This window comes from Mastacembelus armatus, chromosome 9 (genome assembly GCF_900324485.2).
Source record: "Mastacembelus armatus chromosome 9, fMasArm1.2, whole genome shotgun sequence".
Taxonomy (NCBI): Eukaryota; Metazoa; Chordata; class Actinopteri; order Synbranchiformes; family Mastacembelidae; genus Mastacembelus; species Mastacembelus armatus.
In genome coordinates this window covers 5404446-5417755 of record NC_046641.1, presented here as the reverse complement: position 1 = coordinate 5417755, position 13310 = coordinate 5404446, and the positions used below count along the sequence as shown (strand labels likewise).

Sequence of the window (13310 nt, the reverse complement as noted above, 5' to 3'; positions counted from 1 at the left end):
ATTATTAAATTGTTGATGATGCAAGAATGTACTAGAAACATTTTATTTTTGTAGTAGCTGATGCTGCGAAAGTGTACTCAAATACAGTACAATAAGTATTAGGTTGCATAAAATGGAGCCCCTCAAGTAAAATACAAGTATGTCAAAATTGGATTTACTGTATGCACAGCACTTAAGTTAAATTTACTTTCTTCCACTATCTGTAAAACAACAGTAGAATAATTGCACCAGTAATCTTCTTTAACCTATATTAGTCTTAAACATATTAAAACTGAAGGCCAGACTGTTTACACTAATTCATATATACACAATTTCTGTTGCACTTAAACTGTCAAATAAGTATTTTTTAAATGTCTTTTTGTAAATTCTACTCCTTAAAACTGAGCCACTTTAGTGAACACTGTGTGATAAATGCCTTAACAAGCTCCACCTGCAGTCTCACATTGTGCTAAAGCAGAAATGTTTCTCAGTCTATAATAGCAGTATTTTCATTTTGGTTTACTGTGAATATATTTTTTAAATCTTTTTACAGTTTCTTTGAGTTATAATACCACAAGCTATGTGATCTGACACACTTAGATGGCATTGATTGTAACGCATTGACATACTGCTGTGTGGTGGTCAGTTTAACGCACTCTACCTGATGAACAAGGGATAGGAAGTGAATAGTCTAAGGATTTGTTTATTTGATTTCCTGTGTCTTATTTTTATATATTAGTGTTTAAGATTTAAAAAGTCAGATTATGACCTGTCTTGTTATTCCTGCTATACCTTGGACCAAATGTACTCAGTGGCTACCCCTGAAGAGAAGAAACTAAACCTCTTCAGCTTGGTCCAATCCATTTCTAACCAGCTCACTTTAGTAACGTTCCAGGAGGACATTGTTCAGCAGACTGAGGAGAATCTGAACAGAGCCATGCACCCTGATTTTGAAAATGCCAGTGAATACCTGAAGGCTGAAGACTCCTGCCGCACTCTAGAGCTGAGGTCAACAGTGGACAGAGGAAAGTCAGGACACCAGTGGCAGCGGTGTCTCCTGTGCTCCTTCTAGACGACCCCTAACTGATGGGGGGGTGGGGGTGGAGACAGCATGTGAGGAAAAGATAACAACTGGACAGCACTTTGTGAGAACTGCGGTTGGGGGCAGCTGCACCTCTCAAGAACACATGGGCATGTTGCTCCACAGACTGCACTTAGCAGGGACGCTGACAACCCTACAGTAGCTGAAGGCTCTGCAGGAATCTGGAGGTTTCAGAGTCCATCGAGGCAGCTGCACCTGAAATCCGGCTGCACCTTGAACAGACCATTACCCTCATGTTGGAAGAGGGACACATCCCCATGAGAGCTATGAAGGCTCTGGTCAGCCATGGAACAACACCTAGTGCCTTAGTGGAAAACATCAATTTAAAGTCCAGTACTGCTTCATGAGGGAAGGTGACCACATGAGCCCACACCCACCACCACCCCCCACCAGTACATGTGTTCATTTCTGAATATTATTTTCTCACTTGTTTTTTTTTTTCATTTCTACATGCCTGATAATGTGGCGCACTCACCGCAGGCTGTGATGAAACTCTGGAGTGTTTTGTGCCACACGACACAAACACATGTTCGCTGTGTCTGTTTTCCAGCCTTAACTTTTATTGACAGCGCTGGTTTGTTCAAGGCACGCGGATACCCACGCACTCTCAGCCCACGTGGCCCCTCCTCCATCAGCTGACAGTATTGTCAGCCTGTGCTTGGCAGGAAGTGCGTCTTGTGTGTAGCTGGAACATGAGGAGAAGACGCTGCTTTATTTACAGCTGCTGGGGTCGCGGACTGAGCTTTTGACGGTAAAACTACAGTTTCACACTCGAGGCGACCAAACGGACTCGGGTATTTCTGTTTGCTACACGGTGCCATTGATTGTCTCCTGTTTGGGGGGGGGGCGACCCTGTGCTGGTTGCTAATCTTAGCCTAGCTTCCCGTTGCCGCACTGTTGTTTCACCAAGTTGTGTGTTCATGTTAGCTATTGTCCTGAACCACTACGTGCGCGTCGTCAAGCAATGGCCAGATTGATCCGTTGTTAAGTAAATCTTTTCATTGTCCCAGTTTGCCACAGAGTAATAAGCCCAGGCGGCTAGTAAGGTAAGAAAACAAGCTCAGCTAAGTGTCGTTAGCAGGTTTTAGCCCAGGGGCTGCTGGACGCTACCAAACTTCATGAGAAACTCACATTAATGTCGCCTTAACACGGCTCGTTTGGACAGGTACGCTTTCAGATAGCGTCGTTTATAAGTGTTTACAAACTGATAGAAAAACCTGTTAGTTCGGCTTAAATAAAACACTGATATTTCCAAGAGTACGGGATGTAAAATCACACCCAGAATTATGGAGTTGTTCAATGGGATCTGACTGAAGGAGATCACTGCATGCTGGTGTTTTAGGTGAAAACAAACTCATTCTAAGAGTTTTATGTTTGTTTTTGTCTTTAAATATTAGAGCTTTAAATCTAATTAAAACCATCTGACTGGCAACTCTGAAATTAAGTTTATAAAGGACCTTATGCTACTGACCAAATAAAATGCCTCAGCAGGTTTGGAACACCAGCCTACACCCATGGTTAATTTCACTTTCTTTTTGCTTTATTGTGCCACGGAGAGACCAGTCAGGAAAAGTCACAGACACCTAAAAAGAGCATTGAATTTAAACCTTTCTAAACCTGTGTTTCAGGACTCCTTACAGGAAACACACTAGGAGATGGAGATTTACAGAAGAGGGAGGCCGTGGGGGAAGCTGGTGAAGGTGGACTCCAGTGAAACTGTCCTGCTTTTCGACAGGGAATGCACAGTCGGCAGAAAAAAAGGTAGGTAGTTTGTGTATCATGTGGAATGAAGGGCAGAAATGTCTTCACCGTGAAGTGGATTTCAAAACCTTTTTTTTTTTTTTTAATCTTACTTGAACAGAGCTCAAAATGCGGTGATGCCTATTAACAGACAGTCCTGTCTATAGAGCAGTCTGCTGTCACTGTCTGAAGCCTTTAAAACCTCCCCCTTGAAAACAAAGTCTTCTTTAGAGCACCAAACTTAGACAGCCCCTTGTGATGATAACAAAAGGCCTTCATTGAGAACATGTGTGCAGAATATTAAGTAGATTTTTTTTTTGTATGGGTTTTGCTTAATAAAAGGTTAGGCCTATATTTCCCCCTGTGTCTGCTTTGTTCTCAGGAGCTTTTTGGGGTCTGCTTTTTTTTTTTTTTTTTTTTTTTTTTTTTTTTGCAATGCAAAGCCACAAGCCTTAATTGGCTAACTTATGTCTGGGCAGTGAACGGTTTTAAAAACATGTCATTGCAGCACAGTTTCAGGAATTTACAGGGGATTTATTCTAAAAGATAGGCTGAAGATATAAAACTGGTATCCTGTCATATCAGCAGGAGGAGCTGGAATTGGTTTTTGAATGTTCAGAGGAATTAACATAATGCATGTGTTGCCATACTCCTAAACAGAAACATGTACTATCCATCATATTCCCCACTAAAACTAGACAAATCAACTGAATATGTTCTGTGTTGGAGAGACAAGATAACCTGTATTATGAACCAGTTTTCATGGTGGTGTTTTATTTTGTTGCCAGGATGTTATCTGTCCTTTCCAGCCAGTAAGCTGGTCTCAGCGGAGCACTGCAGGATTTTTCAAGATGAAAGTTCAGGACTGGTGTGGCTTGAAGACATGAGGTACTATATGCTGAAAACCCACCCATCAGTAAAATCTTACTGCAGTACAAAATCATTGCAAGTTTTGTTTCCTCATTTGCTAATGGACCGATCTAAAATACCATACTCCAGGCTCTGTGGGGCAGTATTGATTTGAAGCTAAATTAAACCAACTGTATGTTGACAAATGTAACTGTGTTTGAAAGCGAAGCTGTATTTGTGTTTTTAGAGCTGTTTAAGTGCATGTATGAGTACTCGTCATTAAGCAGACATATAAAACCTTTATATTGACACATCCAATTGCATGTTTGTCTGTAGCACTAATGGCACAGTAATCAACATGTCCAAAGTGGTCAAGAGGCAAACTCACATGCTACAAAATGGCGATGTCATCTACTTTGTATACAGAAAAAGTGAGCCTGAACAAAGTAAGTGGCTGATCTTATTTACCCATGACAGTACATTTATGTGAATGTGTAAGAAGGAAAAAAAAAAAAAAACACATCTTCTCTTGTCACCCCATAGACATTGCCTATGTTTATCACTCAATCAAGTCGGAGCAAGCTATTTCACAGGATAGTTATGGTAAGTAGTCTGATAATTCTCCACATCTCCTTTGTTGAATGCAAATGTTTTCTTTTCACAGCTGAATTGTGGCTCCCCAGTAACCCCCACCTTGTATCTTCACTTTAGACATGGAGAGATCTGCTGCTGTTGTTCCAGCTTTAGAGATGTCGCTCTCTGTGGAGCCTGTAATGTTGACAGTGGCTCCTTGGGATCTAACTCCAGAGGAACCTCAACCCTCCACCTCCACCTCCCACTTCTCTATGGAGACCCCTGCCAGTTCTGGTCCCATGGCAAGCGCACCCAGTCCTGCCTCTGGTGGGTTCTCTGCCGATACATCCGTTGTGATGAGAGGATGGAGTTTTGGCTTATGTATACATATGTAACATTTGATTAATTTTTTTAGATGACTTGATTTAACTTTGACTCTGTGCAGCCCATATTGTGTGAATCTATCTATCTTCAGGACGATGTTGACTCCCAGTCTCCACCAGATTCTGATTGTTCCATTTTCCTCCTTTTAAAAACCTTTATAAACTTGGCCTGTGGACTGCAAGTCTTTTTTTGTTTTGTTAATGACATGCTACTAAACATATAGCTTATTAAAACTTTTTAAACCCAAGCCTGTTCTTCTATTTTACCAGGCCAATTCAAAGATGCGGCCCCAGCACAGGAAAAAGGCTTGGATTACCTGGAGCCTGAAAGCAAGAGGAGGAAAACAGAAAACAGTGGTTAGTTTTTACACTGCAATACCTGGGTTTAATTAATTGCTTCCATTAAATTTTATATCTCACCAAGCCTAGCCTGGATCATCTTTGTTAGTCAAACCAGACAAATGCCAAAAATGGTTCATTATAACAAGTAATATAGACCTGTGTTTACAGGTAAAGATTATGATTTAGGCTTGCCACACAACTCCAGTACAGAAGTGGTTGGTTCGAGTAAGGGATGTGCTGGTAGTGTTTTGTCTAAACCACCAGTAGAAGGCACTAAGACAGACAAGATGGAGGAGACCCTGACGTGTGTCATTTGCCAAGACCTACTCCATGACTGTGTCAGGTAAGATCTTAACACCAGAATCTGTCTATTCTGTCTGTCTATCAAGGGCCATTGCATTGCCACAGATATTGAGGGCTATGGGTGTGAAGGCCACTTTAAGGTGTCATTAAGCACTTGCTGCACCAACAAATTCAGCTTAAGTGTTGAGTTTAATTGTAAGGCTCTTTTGTTTTTGTTGTTGCTTTAGCCTGCAGCCTTGCATGCATGTCTTCTGTGCTGCCTGCTACTCAGGCTGGATGGAGCGATCTTCTCTCTGCCCCACCTGTCGCTGTCCTGTGGAGAGGATTTGTAAGAACCACATCCTCAACAATCTGGTGGAGGCGTACCTCACACAGCACCCAGGTTTGAACAGATAAACATTTTAATAGCATCTTTAATCATGACACTTGAACACTTAATTTCACTCAATATGCCAGAACAAGAAGGAATGACATGGACATATAACTAAATTATATTGTGTTTCTCAAAAAGTACATATTCCTAAAATTCTGACTCGGTGCTTTGTTTGTTTGTATCCCACAGAAAAGTGCCGCAGTGAGGAGGATCTGAAGAGCATGGACAGTCGTAACAAGATAACTCAGGACATGTTGCAGCCAAAAGTTGAGCGCTCTTTCTCCGATGAGGAGGGCAGCTCGGATTACCTCTTTGAGTTCTCTGACAATGACAGTGACTCCTCAGACATCAGGTAAAAAGGTTTGCTTTAATTGTGTGAGACCAGTGTTAAATTTGGCAGTTGATTTTGCTTTAGTTGTTTGGTTTGAGATGAGCAGCTGAAATGGAAGATTTAGATGACTGACTGCAGACAGGTTTTGTGGAATGTACTCATTCTTTCTCAGAGAAAAACAAAACACAGCACTTGATCATATTTCAGTAGTTTACATTCTTATGTCTGTGTGCTCGCCTATAGGCTGTATGGTTGGTCCTGGTTGTTTAATTCTCCTTCTTGTCTGATTCCCAGGGATATATGGAAGAATTTCACCCATTATTTTGTTTCTTCCAAGAAACAATAACGTTAGAAAACTATAAGCCGGACAGAGACGCAACATGAACTAAACTCAAAATGCTTCTTAATGGCAGTGCAACAAATCAAACAGCTAAATGAGCTTCTGAGCAAGAGAGAGTTTTGCGTCTAGGATGCTACTTAAGATTTCTATTTTTGTGCTTTACATTATTGTTTAGTTTGTTTTGGTGAGTTCATTTCATCAGCTATCCTTTTCGATGGTTTTTAATGTTTTGCATAGGCACTGATAAGAAAATATCTGTTAAACAATGTATCTAAAACATACAACATGAAAACATCTAAAACATTTCCTGGAAGTAAATAAATTAAAAGGTGTGAAAACGTTTGCTGGTCTACAGAAGTAGGTTAATGTCCACAGTGTTGTTTAAAAGAAACACACATTAACTGAAAATCATCAGTGTGATAAGCATATCATGATGCAAAATCCATCAGTGTTTGAAGCATTATTTCTGCTTTTTTTTTCTTTTCTTTTCTTTCACCCCCGTGTCATAATTTTGCTTCTTGTCTCCAGTGGTCCATTAGTGATGTGCAGACAGTGTCCTGGTTACAGGGGAGAGATCAGTCAGGTGCTGTTTGCCACAAGTTCAAACTTCTGGTTCCCTGGCCTGCCAACTCCACCACCCGTACCTCCCCCAACCAAACCAGCGACTGAGGAGGGGCCTGTAAAGCCCACTGCAGAGCAGCCCTCTACCTCCTCAGATACCCCCTCAGGTAACTAACTGTAGATTAGATGTTAAGATTGCTAGCCAAAGTGAAACTTTTCATTCAGTGGCAAACTGCTGGGTGCAGCATTCTGTTTATAAGCAAGATTTACAGTATGTTTTGTTACTGGAAATCGCAGCTCCTCAGGAGTACCGCTGCCCCCCTCAGGGCTGCCATCTCATCTGCGCCTGCTGCCTCCAGCCGATGCCAGACAGACGGGCTGAGCCAAACAGCCAGCAGGTAGCTGCTCAACAATGTGAGTAATCCCTGAAGTTGTTATTCTCCTGCAGAAATGTAATGATTGTTGACTAAATGTAATTGACTAAATTATACTGTCAGTCAGAACATTGCATAGTGGAAAAGAGAGTTGACACAGGAAACTATAATTCATATAAAATGCAGGTCGGTGTGTGCTGGCACACTTCAAACTGTGTAAGGTTCTTCAATGTAAAGGTACATTAAATGTATATACTCAGAGGCATCAGTACATGTACACCTGATAGTTAAAGCACAATGTTTATAGTCCCACATGTCTGGGTGGATGGTTGCACAGGCTCCATTATACACCTAATCCTAATATGCATGGTGTGTGTGATGTGTGTTGGCAGGTATGCTGTGCCAGCGACCCTTCTGTCATATGTACTGGGGTTGCCAGAGGATTGGCTGTCAAGGCTGCTTGGCTCGATTTAGTGGTGTGTATCTGTTTCAGGAAAACAGCCCCAGGGGGGATCTCTGCTGCTAGCTTTATTGTTGGACAGTAGGCTTCAGCCAGGATGGATGTTTTTTTTCTTTGGCTGTTACTAACAGACTATTGATAATATTGATGATTGTCATCCTCAAATTATAAGCGCTCTGTTTTTCTTTTTGAATCCATAACAGATTAGAGAAAGTAATAACACATTCCATATATTTGTGTGAAAGGTCAACGTGTTACAGCATGATAAATATAGGTAGTTTCATTTTACAATGCACACAGCATTAAATCTAGATTAATTCAGAATACACACATGGAAATCACAAAATGTATGTATGAAATAAGACACGGGATGAGATTAGGTAATAGCAGTAATGTAGGCAGATTCAGTGATGCAAATGTGTGTAGGCAACTAAGATTTAGACTCCAGATCAAACGGCTCTTGTATGTTGGCTACAAAGAGACATCAGACCTGTTACCTTTGTGATTAAAGTTCAAATATCTTGTATTTAGTTATTTGTGCTGCTGATGTGTGTTGTAGTTCGCTAAATGTTTGCAGGCTAAAATCCAGCTTTTTGTTTTTCAGACCTTAATCTGACAGACAAATGCCTGGATGGTGTGCTAAACAATAACAACTATGAATCAGAAATCCTTCAGGTAAGATGGGCTAAATCAATATTTCACAGACCCCCCCTCATTATATTATTCTGTGTCTTATGTATTCATGTGATGTTTTTAATGACTCGAGACAAAATATCTACATTCATGAGACTCTGACACAAACTACTTTTGCCACTCTGAGCTAAGTACATGCTCCAGATTACAAAATGGCCACTGTAACAATGAAAGCTTCTCTCAGCAAACAGGAGTGTCTGCTTACAAACTATATCAACACCATAAGACACTTAAAATACACATCTGCACCTACTATCATGTTTGATGTTAAGATGCTTTTGTTTTTCCATTCTTCCACCAGAACTACCTGTCCTCCAGAGGGAAATCATGGAGAGATGTGCTTCATGAGTCTTTGCTGGGGCTTCAGCAGGGAAGCTACTATCTGACAGGTGAGTCCTCACATCAAAACCGAAGTGGTGATACAGACACATTTGGGCAATTCTAAAAAATCTACCGTGACACCAGAAATCACATCTGTGCTGTCAACTGAAAAGCAAGATTAGTAACGCCGTGTCCTCCTTGACCTTATCTCTGTCAGATTGTCGTATCTCTGCAAACACCATCCTGTGCCTCTGTTGCGGCCTGCGAGCCTTCAAGGAGCTGGCCTACAAGTACAGACAGAACATCCCTCCATCTGAACTGCCTGGTCAGAAAATTCAATAAATAAATAAATAATGTGATTTACTGGGTATACACAGAGACTAAGGAGTTGCTGCAGCTTTTTACAGTTTTTGCAAGACATTTATTTCATACCTAAATGTTGCTACAATACGATGTTCTTTCCTCAGCTGCTGTAACATCTCGTCCAGATTGTTACTGGGGACGCAATTGTCGCACGCAGGTGAAGGCACATCATGCAGTGTAAGTTTTGTTTTTTTTTTTTTAAAAACACCGCTTTAACTCACTTACCCTGGACACACACAACATGAGATGCGAGAGAGAATGGATGCTAGCCCTATGCAGTTCACTTATTTTACCACTAGAAGGCACTCTGGTATAAACCTGGTCCTGTACTTATTACCTCATGTTGCCATTTGAAGACCTACGCAAAATAATTCATGTCATTTCGTGTCTTTGTTTTTGTGCAAAACCTAATTCATGTGGATTATTCTTTCTTTGAATTTCAGGAAATTCAACCATGTATGTGAACAGACACGTTTCAAGAGCTGAAGTGTCTTGTTTCAACAGCCGCCAACTGTCAAATGTAGATAGTTAAACCTCTCATGCATTGAAGAGACACACTGTTGTTAAATTTTGTTTCCATTGGAGCTAACTGCCTTCCAGATGTTATGCAATAATCTAATGCAGAAATTACAATCAGCATCCATTCATCCAAATGTTTTACTTGAAAGAAGGCTGTCTGAAGGGATGCTATGCACATGCAAATTAAACGTCAGAGTTTAGTAAAGGTTCAAGCTGCTGTTTAGGGTGGGCACCATTTAAATTGAGATACATTTTGTCTGTGGCTTATTCGGGTAAAAAAAACCCATTGATGGATTAAGCTATTTGCTTTGATGGCAAATGGTTAAAGGTGCTTCATGATATGCTGGTCCTCCAGTCTATGTTGCATAAATGTTTTCCTCTGATTAAGGGGCACCTTATGGATTAAGGCCATATACAGTACCCAAGAAAACTGAGTGCACTCCTGATCACTATCATGCAAATGTTAAAATATTCAAAACTTTATCATATTACAGTTATTGTTTTCAGTATGCAGCATAAGGAGCAAATCTATTAAAACAAGCTGGTTAGATGGACTGCATAGAAAATACACCCCCTGAAGTACAACATGGCTCCTCTTCATGGTGAGGAAAATGCAATGCTGGTGCCCTCCATTCCCAGGAGGATTCAGTCTGTACCTTTTATTCTAGTTCAGCCATTTTTGTTTTACTTAGGGATTAGTTTTATTCATCTTAGATTTTGGCGAGAAACAAAATGATATAACATGGACAGAATTTGTAATTGAATATTTTTGTGATATTGACTCATTCTTATGTACTGTATCTACTGTTACACATGTTGATGTGCATGTTTTATATTCTGTCCTGCCTTGGTAATCGAGGCTTAAAAGACCATTCTTTACTTCTAATGTATTTTAACGGTCTTATTTAATGCTGCATGTAGAATCCAGGACTTCCTACAACAAAATGGTGACAGAACCATCAGGTTAATATTATTAGAGTAACAGTAACGTAATAAGTAGTATTACACTAATACTAATGCATTTTTGGCCAAGATACAAGCTGCTTTGAATATCCATACTGCTAAGTTTAAACAGTAATAGTCTCACCTCCAATGGATATTCCTGTTTTGCAAGGGCATTGCTGTTTTTTCAGAAAGGACCAAAAATCAAGATGTCACATTTATAACATTTGTATAAGATTTTATGTCTGCAGGAAGCGCATTGATGGATTGTGGCACTCTGTATGTATTGCTCTGGATACTCATATCCAAGGTGATTACTGTGCTTCCTCAGAGCAAGGGCTAAACAGTGGTAAAATGCACAGTTCCTCCATGCAGACTTTGACAAGACAAAAAAAAAAGTGCAGTAATGAAGGTAAGGTAAGGTGAAGTAGTCTGTACTTCGTTTTCATTTGCAGTGTGTTTTGCAGGATATACTTACAGCACCATAGTTTAGAGAATGGTGCCTGTATTGGCACATCAGTATGTTCTGTTGTTAAAATGTAATACGTCCTCTGATTATATACTGTGTTGCTTACCTTGCAAGAAATGTAATAGTTTATTCAGATAAACAGTAGATCATCAGTGTGTTGGAATTGTATTAATTTGTTAAATAGATTTCTCTGGTTCCTCGGGTACAGGAAGCTGCTGTTTCATTGTAATTGCAGGTTAGTGGGTAGAAAAATTGTCGACATGTTAAAGCTGTCACTGAGCAGCCATGTTGAATCCGATGACCTCTCATGTATGACTATCATCACCCAAGTGTCAAACAAATATGCACAGCTGGTATTGATGTCTACTGTAAAATGACAAATCAGACTTTTTTTTAAATCTAGTCATATACGAACCAGAAAATAGTTTCAAGAGGCCTTATATATTGAAAGATAAACTGGATAAAATAATAGTTTTGATGTTCCTTTTTCTTTTAGGGTCATTAGCCTGTTATTAACCTATGGAAAATGTTGATGGAGGTGCAGAATGAGGGAGTAGAAGTTGTTAAAGGCAGGCTTTAGTTTGCATTCTGTACGCTTTGTATGATTCAGTGTTTCTTTAGTGTACTAGAAGAAAACATGCTGAAGACCTCTCAGAGCTCATATTTAAAGGCTTCTTTTGAAGTTTGCCACTATTAGAACTGATCATTCTAAAAGAGTTGTCTGTATCCAGCATATGGGATGTAAGTACTCTGGCTTATAATGGCTGTAATCGTATGAAGAGCATTAGTTCTAAATATTTTTATATTAGTCTTGCTATTTTAAGTGCTACATCTTAGCAAATATGCATTTTTTTTTGGCATGTTGTAGTTATGGACACAGTACTGTATGTGCTGTTTTGAAATGTAGCTGTTAATGCTTTTGTTTTTAGTCTGGATGGCAAAATGGATTTGTGAATGGGCACTTTCCTGGCCTTGATCTTAATTATTTGTGGTGTTAGCAAGGTCTTTAGGTGTTTTGCTTCTTATTTCCCCCCTCAGTCATGGTTGGTCCACACTGGCATTCCTTAGCAGCTCAGGCCCCCAGCACAAGCCTGGTCGATCCCTGAGTTTTAATTATTCCCCACAGGAAATCTGGACACACTAATCCAACAGTCTGAAGCCGCTCCAATCAAGAATTGGTATTAAGGAGGCTTTGGAGGTGTGTTTTGCATTCTCCCTGTGTGGGTGGGGTAAAAATATTTACTCACTTTTGTGCAAAAGTCTGGACCAAGCTGCTCAGCGGTATGGAAGAGGCAGGTTTCATTCTACCTCATCACAGCTTCCAGGTAAATGGGAGACTGGACGGGCATCAGAGTAGCATCAGTTTAAAACTAGACATACAGCTCTCTAAGTAAGGGCTTCAGGTCCTGACTCATGCCCATAAACTTTGTGTGCAATGCACCATTTGGACAATTAGTCTAGATTATAATTAACTTCCACTTAAATCACTATAGAGTAGCGCTAGGCACATGTACAACTTGTTAAAGACTTGAGATTTTAGGACTGACAGTTGCTTGTTTATATTAGCAATGCTGATATTGTCTTTGAAATGCATATTGATCTTTTTGTTTATTGTAACAAATTAAAAGAATGATTATAAACCATCTGTAGCAACTGACTCACTTTTGTCAATACTTTAAAGTGTTTGCTTATTGATGTTTGAGCTTCACTGTACAGACTTTTATCTGCTGCAGCTGCAGGATGTATTGACACTTAGGAACTCAACTATAGTAAGTGTGATTTTATTTGTATTTCCAGTTTTACTTGACGGATAACTTTGTTTTTTTGTTTTTTTTAACCTGAGGTATTTCTCATAAAGTTGGAGGTGGTGACTATAGCTGGTATTAATTTTGCTATCACTAGCGCCATTATTAGTGATGTGTGGAACTTGTCTTTAATGGCAGTTATAGGAGCGATCAGTGTTGGCATCTGAGAATAAACACAATTTCAGTTCATTATCTCTGACAGACAAAAGGAAAGGAAACACAAAATACAGCCATATGGGCTAATACAGCTAAGTGCATAGGAATATACATCTGTGGCAACCTGTTGTTTTATCTGATCAAGCTCTGCCAGACAGCTCTATTTGCTTCACTTCTGACTGAGATGTTAATTCTGAACCACATCCTCTTCTAGAGGAAATACCACGTTTAAAAAAAAAAAAAAAAAAGAAATTCTTGTTGCCTGCAAGACAAAAGCTTATCTCAAGAGTCTGATTCTGATTCTAGTTTTTTCTGTGGCTTATGTAGCATCT

At 39.9% G+C, this 13310-nt stretch overlaps 1 protein-coding gene across 2 annotated transcripts; it reads left to right on the top strand.

Annotated features, from left to right (window-relative positions):
* Positions 1-1715: 1715 nt before the first annotated feature.
* Positions 1716-12666, top strand: chfr (checkpoint with forkhead and ring finger domains, E3 ubiquitin protein ligase). Of its 2 annotated transcripts, none has more exons than XM_026322057.1 (18): positions 1716-1832; positions 2710-2842; positions 3610-3709; positions 4007-4116; positions 4214-4273; positions 4382-4570; positions 4897-4983; positions 5137-5311; positions 5499-5653; positions 5834-5996; positions 6844-7043; positions 7174-7290; positions 7643-7726; positions 8315-8385; positions 8705-8792; positions 8942-9049; positions 9192-9264; positions 9531-12666. In XM_026322057.1, the coding sequence occupies exons 2-18, from the start codon at positions 2737-2739 to the stop codon at positions 9571-9573; spliced, it is 1929 nt and encodes a 642-aa protein (XP_026177842.1). In that variant the 5' UTR covers positions 1716-1832; positions 2710-2736; the 3' UTR covers positions 9574-12666. The 2 variants fall into 2 exon arrangements, with proteins under 2 accessions (XP_026177842.1, XP_026177843.1); XM_026322058.1 differs by lacking the exon at positions 1716-1832 and adding an exon at positions 2087-2423.
* The last annotated feature ends 644 nt before the right edge of the window (positions 12667-13310 follow it).

What these genes read in the sequence shown, in the direction of transcription:
- chfr (XM_026322057.1), top strand. Translation starts at nt 2,737, where the DNA reads ATGGAGATTTACAGAAGAGGGAGGCCGTGGGGGAAGCTGGTGAAGGTG. An exon ending in GTGTGGCTTGAAGACATGAG is followed by an intron (nt 3,710 to 4,006) that starts GTACTATATGCT and finishes GTTTGTCTGTAG; the next exon opens with CACTAATGGCACAGTAATCA. An exon ending in TATTTCACAGGATAGTTATG is followed by an intron (nt 4,274 to 4,381) that starts GTAAGTAGTCTG and finishes TCTTCACTTTAG; the next exon opens with ACATGGAGAGATCTGCTGCT.